The sequence below is a fragment of the Cryptosporidium andersoni genome, assembly GCF_001865355.1.
Source record: "Cryptosporidium andersoni isolate 30847 chromosome Unknown contig_4, whole genome shotgun sequence".
NCBI classification, from domain to species: Eukaryota; Apicomplexa; class Conoidasida; order Eucoccidiorida; family Cryptosporidiidae; genus Cryptosporidium; species Cryptosporidium andersoni.
In genome coordinates, this window is record NW_027122847.1 from 600 (window position 1) to 13,727 (window position 13,128).

The window sequence follows — 13,128 nt, forward strand, 5'->3', positions numbered from 1 at the left end:
AATCTAAAGAACAGATTTGTTCATCTTCATGTTTAGATGGATCTACTCCACTACCTCCACTTAGTAGTATTCAACTATCAAGAATATGTGAGGAGATATGTGATGAGTGTTTGGCCCCTAATCCTGTGGAAAGTGAGGGAATTGGCTGTGATAATATGACTATGATGATTGTACAACTTGGTCCAACACTTCGCGAAAAGTCTACAGAACTTTCTGTTTCTTCAAGAATTGGAACTTTTATAGCCCGTAGACTAGAAGCTGCTACTCATGCTCTTGAAATTCAAAAGTCAGCATCATCTAGTGATAAGGAAACTTCAGATTCAGTTGCTGTAAATGATCACCAGTCTAGAAAATCTCCAGATGCTGCAATCTCAACTACACTTCCTGCTGTTCCTTGGATACCAAAGAAAGAATTTCATGTTACACTCTATGGATTTGGTATAGATGATGGAAGGTTTGATAATATACCTGAATCAAGATAATATCCTAGTAATGACACATATCGCTCTGTTTTCTTAAGATCGCGTTTTAATCAAGGAGATGGACAAGTTAATTTATTATTACAACCGAGTATCACGAAATATATCACATGATGAGTCATAATCTAATAATGTCAGTAATTGACAGTATTGTGAAGTTTCAATTCACAAAAAGTATTTCCCAATGTAATATACTAAAGTAACTTTACTGTTTTATAAAATATCACTTAATAAACAGGAGGGTTAAGAAATTGTGAACTTTCCTAACTAATAAAATAAGTAAATAGCTCATTAATTTTCTAATTTTTTTTTTAATAAAATAGTGATATTCTTGTCTTCTCCATAGATATTCCCAAATACTTCACATTAATGTCATTACGAAATATTCAGTTCAGTCTCAATATAATTAAAATCAGTGAGATTATAATTTTATTCAATTTAGTATATACCTTTAGTATTATATATTTCTTGTAAATATATAAGGTTTGGCTTTATATATATAATCTAAAAAAAAAATTGTAAATATATTTATTCCTATCAGGACTTATAAAATAAAATATTTAAAATATATAATTATAAAATCTCATCTAATATCCCAAGTAACTCCTCTTTTTCATTTTCTATTACTTTTATATTGTTCGATACAAGTTTCTCAATCTCAAATAATCTAATTAGCTCATTTTGGCAACACCTTAGTGTACTGCCACAATGAATTACATTACATGATACTGGGAATGAAATTATGCAATTTGTTAATGTTATGCATGTCCAAACTAGCTTATATATTTCTCTTGTACATCTTATTATTGCATACCCAAGTAATGCACTATAGTAAACAACTAACAAAGTATTAATTCAAATTTATCTTATTATCTTAAATTAGATAATAAGTAATGAACACCATATAGAAATATATTAAACTTACCCTTTAAACTATAGACACTTGCTAACATTCCAAAACACTCTTCTAATGTACTTCTAAAGGAGTCTTGTAACATTTTCTCATTTAATGTACAATTAAATGAAATATCACTCATTACAGAGACTAAAAACCATCTACTCTTTTTTCTCATATTCCAATTAAATTTAAAGTTGTTATCCCTAATCTAAATTAATAAAAGGTATCGAAATATTACGTGATATTATTGAAACACTTGCGGTATATTTTTGCGAGATTATTTCTCAGTGCTGCAACACCAGTATTGGCATAGTTTTGTATATAATATTTAGAAATGGTTATATATTATCTAAAATTTATTATAAATATTGTCTAATGCAAATACAGAACATTGTCTATTGTTGTTTATATTGAATAAGTCCTATTGATGTGTGTATATATAGCTTAAGCTGCACACAGGGTCATATTTTGCATTTTATACTTAAATTTCTTAAGTTTGTAAGAAAATTATATAAAATATAAATTAAAGTTTAAACAACTAACTCTGGCTTTTCTTGTCAAAGTTAATGTGAAGATAAGGTGTTTACAAGTACTTATAGGAATTTGACTGTTTTATATTATATGATAATATTACCTTTAACAAGTGAATGCTGTTATACAATTAAATATAATTGATCAAATTATTAACAAAGTGTTAACATAGTGAAGCTGGTATTTCGAAGCTAGTTTATTAAGATGAAATTAAGGAAGTCTGCTCAATGGGGTGGAACTATTTTGTTAGTTACTTTATTATTGAATAACATATCTTATATTTTGAGTTTTGAACCATACTTTAATAAATCTATATTGACAGGTAAATTGGAATTTCAAGATAATGAATTAAATTTCGTAGATAGTGATAATCTAGTAAATAACAAGATACTATCAGAATTTATTAATAATAAGAATTCTGATATAGTAGATAACAATGATTTTAAAGATACAATACATTCTAATAGGGATAATATTAATAATAATGTAATCATACCTGAAAAAGAAACTATGAGAGTTAAATCTAAGAGAGAAGATGGAAATAAGTCAAAATCTAGAAAGGTTCATAAATATGGAGAATTGAATAAATTAAAAAAGTCTAGGAAATATAAGAATCTAAATAAAATGAAGGAAAACAATGAAACAGTAAATAATACTGAGATATCAGATGAATCTAAACATAATGAAGAATCAACAGAAGTATATTCTATTGATAAATCAGTAATAACAACATATTTCTTATTAAGTGGTTTATTGATCATAGTTAGTATAATAACAACATTGATTATTAGAGATTGTATAGTTAATCGTATAAGAAATAAGAAGGATTCATTTCTTCAAGAAGTAATGGATACTGTTTTTAGACAAGTAACATGCATATTTGTAGCACTGGCATTATCTTATTGCTTCTTAACTACTAGAATTGTAGATATTGTACGCAATATATTACTAAGACTCCAGAATTTGAATACTTATGGAATAATTGATAATATGAAGGAAGACATTACAAATGCATTAAATCATGAATCTATTAGTTGGACAGCAGCAAATTTGAGTGCAAGATTTAATGATGTGATGATAATAAATATTGTGATGTTTGTTTGGTACTGCATATTTGTATTATACTTTACGATTTGTGTGAAAATATTGGAGAAATGGATTCGTTATGCTGATGATACAGACTTAGGATCACTAATTAAGGCTTTAGATAATATTAATAATATTTTTAAGAGAAGTAGAGAGATGAAAGTAGATGAAGGAGATTATTCTAGATCTAGTAATGGGATATGTAATAATATACCAGTAACAATTTTAGGAAATTCGAAAGCTTCAATTGATATTAAAAGTTCCGTGACATCTGTATCACACAAGGATGAGAAATCCCAGAACTTGGATAATAGTACTGTTGATGAAACAAGATTACCTTTGCTTAGATATAATACAAGTATGACAGAGAGCGACAGCTCTACAGATTTTGAGAATTCAAATATAAATGATATTGGATATGATGTAGGTGTGTTAAACCAATTTGAGGAGACAATTGATTTAGATATTGATAAGTCATCTATAGGAAGGAAGAAAAAGAGTGGACTAATTTCTTCAGGAAAATCTAAGTCAAAAAAGATACTAATAATGAAGTCTCAGGACAGTTTAGTAAAAAAAATATATTATAAAGCAGTTGGAATTTGGAAGAATTTTTGGATATGGCAAAATAAACTATTTTTAACATATTCTAAAGCTCACTTTATAGCCTTAAGATATGACTTTATGGATGAAGTTGCAACTTATAACTATGGATCTTTCAGTAGCACAGTGAGTGGTGATACTGTATCTTCTTTTGATGATCCTAATTCTTCATGGCTTGTATCTTTGACAGATCCTACAACTTCTTTAGTAGCAGGTGTTTATTTTACTGAATATCTCAGAGCTAAACTATTGATTCAAGCTATAACATTGATTAGAATTCCAATTTCAACTTTGTCATTTTTACTTTTGATAGGTACAATAATTTGGTCTATATTTACAAATAATTATGAAGAGAATGGTAAAACCGACGGTGTTAGTATATTTTCCTCTTCGTCTTTATTTTCAGAGCCTATGATATGCTTTCAAATCTCAATGACCTTGTTTGCATTCTCATTAATAATTTGGCTGAGATCTTTAATAATTAAACATCAATTACAACCAAAAAATTTATTAGGATATTTAAAATTGAAATATAGTTTAGATGTTGGTATACCACAACAAGAAATTGAATATGAAGAAGTTATGCCACGTTATAAAAATAATAAAATTGATATGTGTGTAGGAGAACACTCTTCATTATTTTGCAGGCTTAAAAGATATTTGAATTTCATATTATGTGGAACTGTAGCTCCTTCACTTCATGATAACTTGTTTTTATTTAAGCGAAATGGTCCAGATTTGCTATTAAGATGGTTTCAGGCTTCTTATTTTCTACAACTTTTGTTAATATCTATAGTTGCACATCTTTCATACATACAAAAGGATTTATGGTATAATCAACATCGTTATATTACATTTTCTATTTGGATTATTTTTGGATTACAACATTTTTGTCTAGTATTTATTACTTATCCTCTACTTTTGTGTACTTCTGTAGGTCAAATGGCTGACAAGGCTGTATTGGATGAAGTTTTAAATATACAAAAAAGTCAAAATATAGAACGTCTATTGCAAGTTGCAGAAGCTTTAAGGTTTGCAAGTTTTATGTATAGTTTCACAAAAGGTAATGATGAATGTAGAGAAATTCAAAGAAGGCATTATAGTTTACTTTCAAAAACAGCCCCTTGGGATCTACAAATCAAATGTAGAAATACAATGAATTATCTTATTAGTAATGTACCAATTAAGACAAAGGTAAGTTAAATTATAATGAAATATGATAACGATAAGAAGACTTTATATATAAAAGTAAACATATTATATTTGGCACAATATTTTAATAATATAAGTTTTGATTATTCATCATTTTCAAAACCTATCATTGGTGTAACTAAAAGTAATATTGAAACTATTAATATTTTATATACAAATATGTATCATTACACAGAATCAACTAATACAATTATTTAAGATATTATTCCTTAAATTTTCAATATACAAAAGATACTCAAATTCAATATATATTTCATATTACAATAATTTTACTGTTATCATATGTAAACCTAACAGCTCTTATTTCTAATATATATGGGCTGTTTTTCAATATATCTTAATTAACTTTTTTTCTTTTTTTTTGCAGGATATTAATAATTGGGCAATTGATATATATACGATTAAGTACTTTTTAATATCTGAAGGCTTATATTACTGTGCAGAACATGCTGAAGAAATTCTCACAATTTTTGATTATGATAAAGATAATTATTTAGATGATGCTGAATTTTCTGTTTGTTATTATGCTATTCAGCATTATTTTATGGGAGATCTAGATGTTTCTATACTATTGGATTATCTTGAAGTAAATTATGGTATTAACCCAACATCTTCTACAGGTATAGATCTTCAAACATTTACATCCTTAGTTAAGAATCTTGGACTTCGATGGTCCAATGGGCAAATTAGACATGCTATGATATTTTTATCAGGGGAACGAAGTTTATCTGCTTTGTATCTAGCATCTATAAATCGTCAATCACCTAAAAAAGAAACTAGGAACAAACGGAGATTTGTACTATCTGTTAAAGTTAATGATTTTATAAATAAACTGATAACCATAGGAAGTGGAATACCCAGTAATATTGCAAACAATTATTATAGAACTACTACTAGGGGTTCAATACAGTCATTTATTCATCCGATTGAAACATCTACTTCTCAAAATAAGAATACTCATATATATGAAGAAGCAGAAATAGAAAAGTACATTTATAGTGATAGTAATATAGAAGAAGAGGTTACAGAGAAAGTTTGACTTGTCACTTTTTATATATTCACTTTTTATTAGGGACTAGTAAAAATAACCGCTAAGACTTAATAATATTTCAAAACAAGCCTGCGTGTGCCAACTACACAATAATAAGCTAATTAATGTTAATAAATTAAAGGTATCTTGAAATAGTATGAATGTTTCCATGTGTATTCAGGAAATATATAGAAGTAGAAAAACTACTGAAATATTCCGACTTTTATGGTCTACCAGACCAAACTGAATTAAGAGCTCTTGGCATGTTTAGAAATTATAAGAATAAGTTTACTAATCTGAAATATACAAAAAATATTACAGATGATAAATTTATATCAGGATATACTCAAACAATTAATCATATCCATGGTAATGTTTTGGTTATGTCATTTTCACAAAGAATATTGGATGGTGATGCACTTGCTATAGGAGATACTTCTGGTAATGTGTCTCTTTATAATACAGCCAACAATTATACAAATACTTCCCAGGATAGATATTTACTCATTTCTAAGAAACTTCATAATGGAACTATTACAGATATAAAATTTCAGCCTGCATATAGCAATAATTTTACCAAAGAGAATTATTTATATTCTTCATCAACAGACAGTTTCTTAGTAAAATTAGATATTGAATATACTAAAGCTATTTGGAAAACTAAAGCACATAAAGAATGGATTAAGCAATTTGCATTTGCACCTCAGAATCAGTCAATTATTGCTACAGTTGGGAATGATGGAGCTTTGTATATTCATGATGATAGAACTCTTTCTAATAAAGCCCTAAAAAGACTTGGATCCCTTAAAATAAATACAAACCATGAAATAGATGACAATATAGAATCTCAAATATATGAAGTTATATCTAATCCAATATCTGAATTAGTAGGGATTCATAACATCCATGATTTATTTAGTACAAGTTCTATAATAAAGAAACGTCGTACTTCAAAGAAAAGATTACTTATACAAAGTAAGGGGACATCAATAAGCGGAGTGACATTTTTAAATGGGAATTATTATATTGCTACAAGTGGATGTACAGATGGCCTAATTAAGTTGTGGGATATTCGTAAAGTATCTTCATGCAATAAAGATCCTAAGGCATTGTTGACATTTTCTCCTCAAGTAAAAGATAAACTTAGTAAAAGATTTAATAAGAATTTAAATTGTGGAATTACATGGATGAATAGAGATGAACGCTTTCAAAAACTTGCAATTCAGACAACTCGCGGTGTTGCCTTAATTTATGATATACCTTCGTTGTTAAATTTACAGAACTCTGTGAAATTGGCGACTTTATACCCTGAAGAAAGTGGAAGCAATTCAAGTATTTCAATGGATTATAATGAACAGCTCTCATCAAGAAATGTAGAGTACAATCATCGCCCTTCTTTATCTTCATGTGGATCTTGGTTTGCCACGCCAATTAACTCTGGATCAAGATTATGTATTTATAAATTAGAAAATAGTAAAGTACTAAGATTTTCTACTTTGTGTTCTGAACAATTTAATTCATGTTTATTTCAATGTGTAGCTTGGAAAAAAAGTTTGCAATTTAACTCGATACCCGTGGAATCGCCACGGGTACCTATGAAAGCGGTGCATCATGAAAATAGCTTTTATAATTTAATAAATGTGGGGGAGCACTCTCCATGCTTAGCAATTGGTACAAACAATAATTTAATAAAAATATTGAACAAAGAAATTTTGACACCATTCATGAGTGATGATATATCAGGAATAGATGATATAAATATGGATATAGTAAAGGATATGGTACCTCTTGATAAAGTTCTGAACTCAAAGTGGGTATCTAACGAAAATTTCTCTTTTAGCAGCTCTTATGATGAAGATGCTGACTTTATGAATCAATTATCATTATCTTCTTCACTTTCAATACCAATACCTAAGTCCAGAAATAGCCTTGAACAAGGTCAGGAAAGTGTAAATTATAGTACTGAAAGTGATATCTCAAGTAATATGAACTCGTCTTCAAGTTCTGCAAAATCCAAGAAGACTGGATTTCTTACAATGACAAGTATTAATAAGTCGACTATGGAAACATCTTTGGAGAATAGCGAAGTTGTAACAGTAGATAAGGACTTCCATTTTGAAACTGTAGAAGAAACTCCTTATAGACGCAGCATTCCATTTTTTGGTTCATCTCAAGATAGTGTAGGTTATCCTGCTCCATATAGAGGTCAGAATGAATATAATTCAGCTTCTCAGGAAAGTCTAGAAACTCCAATACCCTTGGAAAGGTACTCTAGTTCTACTGAACAGGGTAATTATATTGAAGAAGAGTCACTGTATGAGAAAAATGAAGACAGAAATAGAGTAGTTACTCACTCAAATATAATTCAAATACCCCTTTCACAGCCGAACGAAGAATTTTATACTACTCCCTTATTATATTCAGATTCTAAATCAGAAAATAGTGGTTTTAATTCTGCTTTAATTCAAGAGGTTATAGATAAAGATTTCTGTATGGAAAATTTAGATTTAAATCAAGACTTTCATAATAAATGTGAAGACCTATCTATGGATGGAAATAATGATGAAAATTCGAAGGGATTTAAACAGAGAAAGTTAGATAGTTGGTTGCGTTCTAATCTTAAGTCAGAAGATGTGAGTGTTAGCAATATTAGTGACGTTGGTAATCAGACTACTTCTGATTACACAAAATAATGAAGATATTTTGGTACTAGTTAGGAAATTGTGAGGTCTTTGTATATAGCTATTGATTAATGATCATTAGTGTTTAAATATAAATATCACAAAGATATTGATGATATTTCATACTACTTCAACATATAATAGCTTTGTGTATACTCTTTAACATAGTACTTATGGATTCTGTAGATATACTGATTCGTCCAGATATACTAATTTAGAAAAAAAAGGTCAAATGAGAGGTTCTTAACTGTTTGATTAATTAAGTTATATTTTAACTTGTTACTTTCGTCTAAGTTCAATTGTGCTGGTTACGTTTTACCGCCAAGTGTAACAATATTAGAATAAACTATAATATTGTAGTTGTAGTAAGAGTATAGAATGGATCCAGATAGTGGTAATATAGAATGGGAACAAGGAGATACTGAAAAGATTAAAGATTTGATATATAGGGAAGATAATATACCTGATGTGGAACCTATTGCTGAAGATGATGCTAGTATAGTTGAAGAAGAGCTTAGTGATCATATGTCTGTAAATAACTCTTTTAAATTTCGCCGTGGTTTAGCTTTAAATATTGACATTCTGAAGGAATCAATTAGATTCACTGTTACAGATGACATTGGAATTCATGTACAAATTCCTACTATAATATCATTTAGAGATTTATGTATTGAAACTTATGGGATACAGAATATTGAGGAAGAAAGTAAGCATACTACTCGTCATTTATGGGATGATATATTAAAGGAAGATTGCATATCTGATTCAAAAAACTCCGATTTCAAAGATTTGAATGAAAATATTAAAGAAAATGCTAGTACTAAGATAACAGATGTAAATGGCAATATTAAAAATTGTAATAATGAAGAGGATTACAATGAAGAAAAGACCTACGAAGATGTGACAAGCTTTTTAAATACAATAAAGTCTAGGAACAAAAATAAAATCCAAAGTAGTACAGATAATGCTTTGCGTAGAAGAGTTCAAGATATGTCTGCTAGATTAACTAAGCAGGGATTATTGTGTGATCCTCGTGATTACTACTTTAATCCAATGACAATGACTAGTGGAAATGCAGGAGCAAGGAGTAGAGAAGACTATTATGATGTTTTTGATGATTTTATTGATGATTCTGATCTTGTAGATGATCTTGGGCTATCATTAGAAGAGCTTTACGATAGGTATGATAATAAAATAGATAATGATGAAAGTTCTGCAAATACATCTACACGAACTTCGGAATTAATTCATGTAGAGTATTCACAGCCCACTGATTTTATATGTGATAATAATCCAATGAATGATTACAGTCAAAATTATGATGGAGCTTCAACTTCAAGTTTGGGTTCTATCTTATATGACGATGAGAATCAAGTTAATTATAGTATAGATTCTTATGTTAATTTAGAAAAAAAGGAGAATTGGACTCTTAAGGATATTTTGAATAATCCTGTTGCTAAATTACTAATTCAGATAAGATCTGATTGCTGGAATTACTCCTCAAAAAAAAATAAAAGTGGAAATAGTGGTACAAATAAAGGTGCTAATAGTATTAATAGCACAACAGGTAATATATCTAAAAGTAATATACCAGTTTCAATCCAAGACTCTCCAAAAATGACTTTAAACAATACACCTTTACTACAATGTACAGACTTATCCTCATCTAGTTTACCACAGCAATCTGTTAATTGTAACACCTCCAATTTAAATGATGGGATTTATAGTTTTCCTAATAGAACACCGAAGATGGTTATACAATGGTTTAAGGTTTTAGAAGAGAAGCTTAAGACATTTCAGAGGGCTTACAAAGATTGCAAAGATTATTATAACAAAAATGGAAATGTAAAGTGTGATAAAATTACAACTTTCCATGAGTTACATGAGCCCATTAGTATTATTAATTCAAATATTGAGCGTGATCCAATACTTTGTAGAATTCCATCACTATTTTCTTCAATATATACAGATTATAGTGAAGTTGCACCATATGATTTTAAGCTGATACAAATTTTATGGGATGCTCTATATATTTGTTTACCTTTAAATCTAAAGAAAAAACAAACCCATGGAGCTTTTGGAAGTAATGGAATTTCAACTACTATTTTGAATCTTTTACAAAAGTTCGACAATTTTCGTTCTAAATGGGCGAGATTGATACTCAGCCACAATAAGGAAGCCTTATATCAATTTAATTTTAATGCATATGAGGCAATAAAGACTTATCCTTGTATTAAAATGAAGTCTCCTGAGTATATTAAACGTATACTAGATGCTATTTCTGTCTATAATTCTGCAATATCTAATAACTCAAACAATTTACTTAAGGGAGGAGTAAATACAATAGTACTATCGTCACTATCAAATTCTAAGGAAATAAAAAATAATGAAACTCATTCATCAATAAATAAAAGCAAATTTTGTGAACATGAATCTCAAATGAATACTTTATCCACTGATAGTACTTTAAACCTGAACTTGGAATGCTCAAAACTTTATGAACTAGAAATAAATGACTCTCAGAAATTTGAAAGTTCTATAAAAAATAGTGAAAATACTTTAGAATGTAATTTAAATTACGAAGAAAATTCAGATAATCAATTAGAAAAAATAGAGAATACCCTGTCCTTGCATAATTTACAAAAGTTACAAAATTTTCAAATTAATGACAATTCTTCAAGATACCAAGTGACATGCAGCTTTATTAGTGAAGATAATAAAGTTAATAATGAAGTTACACAAAATCAAATGAGAGACTCAGGTGTTAAAGACACACCAGCAACTCCTAGGTATTATTCAACAGCTGATGGAAATAATACAGAAACAAGCCAATATGATATAACAACTCAAGATGATATTGTAGCTTCTTTAAATGACACTAAACCTGAATCATCTATAAATACTCAGCATAGAAGTATGTGTTCTTCTGAATTTGAGCACATATTAGATACTCCTATAAAAAGATCGACTAATAAAGTCAAGTTAGGGGTAGAAAAGTGTAACCATGAAGAATCAAATTTATTATGTACACAACCTGCAAGTTTACCAATAAAGGAAGAGGGCCAAAGCTGTTTAAAAACTATTCCATGTGACTTGGTATTTGATTTTGGTATCGCACTATTAGATTATATTTATGGTATAAACAAGCTTCGAAATGTATACAAAGACCTAACTTCTGCAAATGTACTATTAAAGACTGTACAAAGGGAACAAGAAACAATACCTGCTAATGGAATTAAAGGGCTTGAATCTATGATACGTACATACATTCTTAAACGCTTTCAAGGTATACAGTATAATGGCCAAAAGCTTAAAGATATTCCATATAGATTCTTCCTCAATCAAGTACGGCTATTACAAAATAAGTACAATTATAGAAGAGCTACAGATAAGGCTATACAAAAGGTTACCAAGAATAATACAGATTTAATTCCTGAAAAAGATTTGAAATCTCAAGATTTACTACAAGACCAAAACTTAATGTCTAGTAATTCGACTTTTGATATTACATTACAAATATCTGATAAATTTTTTGAAGATATTACAAGAACTCCTAGTAAAAAAAGATCAAGAAAGAGTGCAATAAATAATGATACTAACAGTAATAGTTTAAACTATGATATATCACAAACTGAACCTGCTGGAATACATAGCCTACAAAATGAAAATGATCGGTCCTCATCAATTGCATTGAAAGATTCTACTGAGAAAATTAAAAAACCTAGAAATAAAAGGAACAAGAAGATTGTTGTAGAAGATTGCAAAGATATTTTACTAAACAATACTTCTATTAATAAAGAATCTATGGATATAAATGTTTCTTCTGACTTAATGGAACAAACAAACTTGGAATGAATCAAATGAAGACTTTAGATAGTAACTTTGAAGATTAACTTCAAACTAGTTCAGTTTCATTAGTAATCTTAGTTCACAAGAAAATTCATAAGCACTCAAATATTCTATATCAAATGATTTCTTTGTAAATAAGTTAGAATAAACCTAACTAAAAAGCACCTAATATCTAGGCAATAAAATTAGGAGATTACAGAATAGGGTAGAATAAAACTAGCAAGATTTGGTCAGAAATAATAAATACCAAAGATATTTATAAGTCGAAAATGTAACTTCAATTGAATCAGTGTATATTATTTAGTCAATACGGCTTATGTCACAGAATTGCATTTATATATAGTCCGATAGCATGAATTCCCAGTAGTGAGATATCTATGAATACACTATAAATAAATTGACAATTTGTTTAATAATGATAGGTAAAGTATATGTAGTCACTAACAAGGTGGATTTCTATTTCTGCAATACTGATGGTAATATTAATCAGTAATTTCTTTAGGAATGTTAATTTTCCTACAAATAATAATATAGATGAATATTTCCTGATAGAAATATGAAGCAGTATAGAAAGAGTATATGTATTTGACATTTATTTTATAGTTGACCAATAGTAAATATTTAGTGTTTATTTATTTCGCTAGTTGCATAATTCGGTCATTTTTGCTCCTAAACTATTATTACCTTCTTGATGATTATAAAATAGCTCCACTTATTATTACTTACATAAATCACTTAAAGTACTTAGTAAATCCTGCATAA

At 28.6% G+C, this 13,128-nt stretch overlaps 4 protein-coding genes across 4 annotated transcripts; 3 read left to right on the top strand and 1 right to left on the bottom strand.

The window, feature by feature from the left end:
* Positions 1-1,052: 1,052 nt before the first annotated feature.
* Positions 1,053-1,552, bottom strand: cand_001510 (ribonuclease P MRP protein subunit POP5; the record flags this gene model as incomplete). The annotated part of the gene is made up of 2 exons (XM_067210399.1): positions 1,053-1,318; positions 1,405-1,552. 2 exons carry the CDS (start codon positions 1,550-1,552, stop codon positions 1,053-1,055), a joined length of 414 nt encoding a protein of 137 aa, XP_067068306.1.
* Positions 1,553-2,112: 560 nt separating this feature from the next.
* On the top strand, positions 2,113-5,845 carry cand_001520 (uncharacterized protein; the record flags this gene model as incomplete). The annotated part of the gene is made up of 2 exons (XM_067210400.1): positions 2,113-4,788; positions 5,174-5,845. 2 exons carry the CDS (start codon positions 2,113-2,115, stop codon positions 5,843-5,845), a joined length of 3,348 nt encoding a protein of 1,115 aa, XP_067068307.1.
* A 152-nt stretch (positions 5,846-5,997) lies between these two features.
* Positions 5,998-8,529, top strand: cand_001530 (uncharacterized protein; the record flags this gene model as incomplete). Its single annotated transcript, XM_067210401.1, has 1 exon — positions 5,998-8,529. One exon carries the CDS (start codon positions 5,998-6,000, stop codon positions 8,527-8,529), a length of 2,532 nt encoding a protein of 843 aa, XP_067068308.1.
* Positions 8,530-8,895: 366 nt separating this feature from the next.
* Positions 8,896-12,372, top strand: cand_001540 (uncharacterized protein; the record flags this gene model as incomplete). The annotated part of the gene is made up of 1 exon (XM_067210402.1): positions 8,896-12,372. The coding sequence occupies one exon, from the start codon at positions 8,896-8,898 to the stop codon at positions 12,370-12,372; it is 3,477 nt and encodes a 1,158-aa protein (XP_067068309.1).
* Positions 12,373-13,128: the final 756 nt, after the last annotated feature.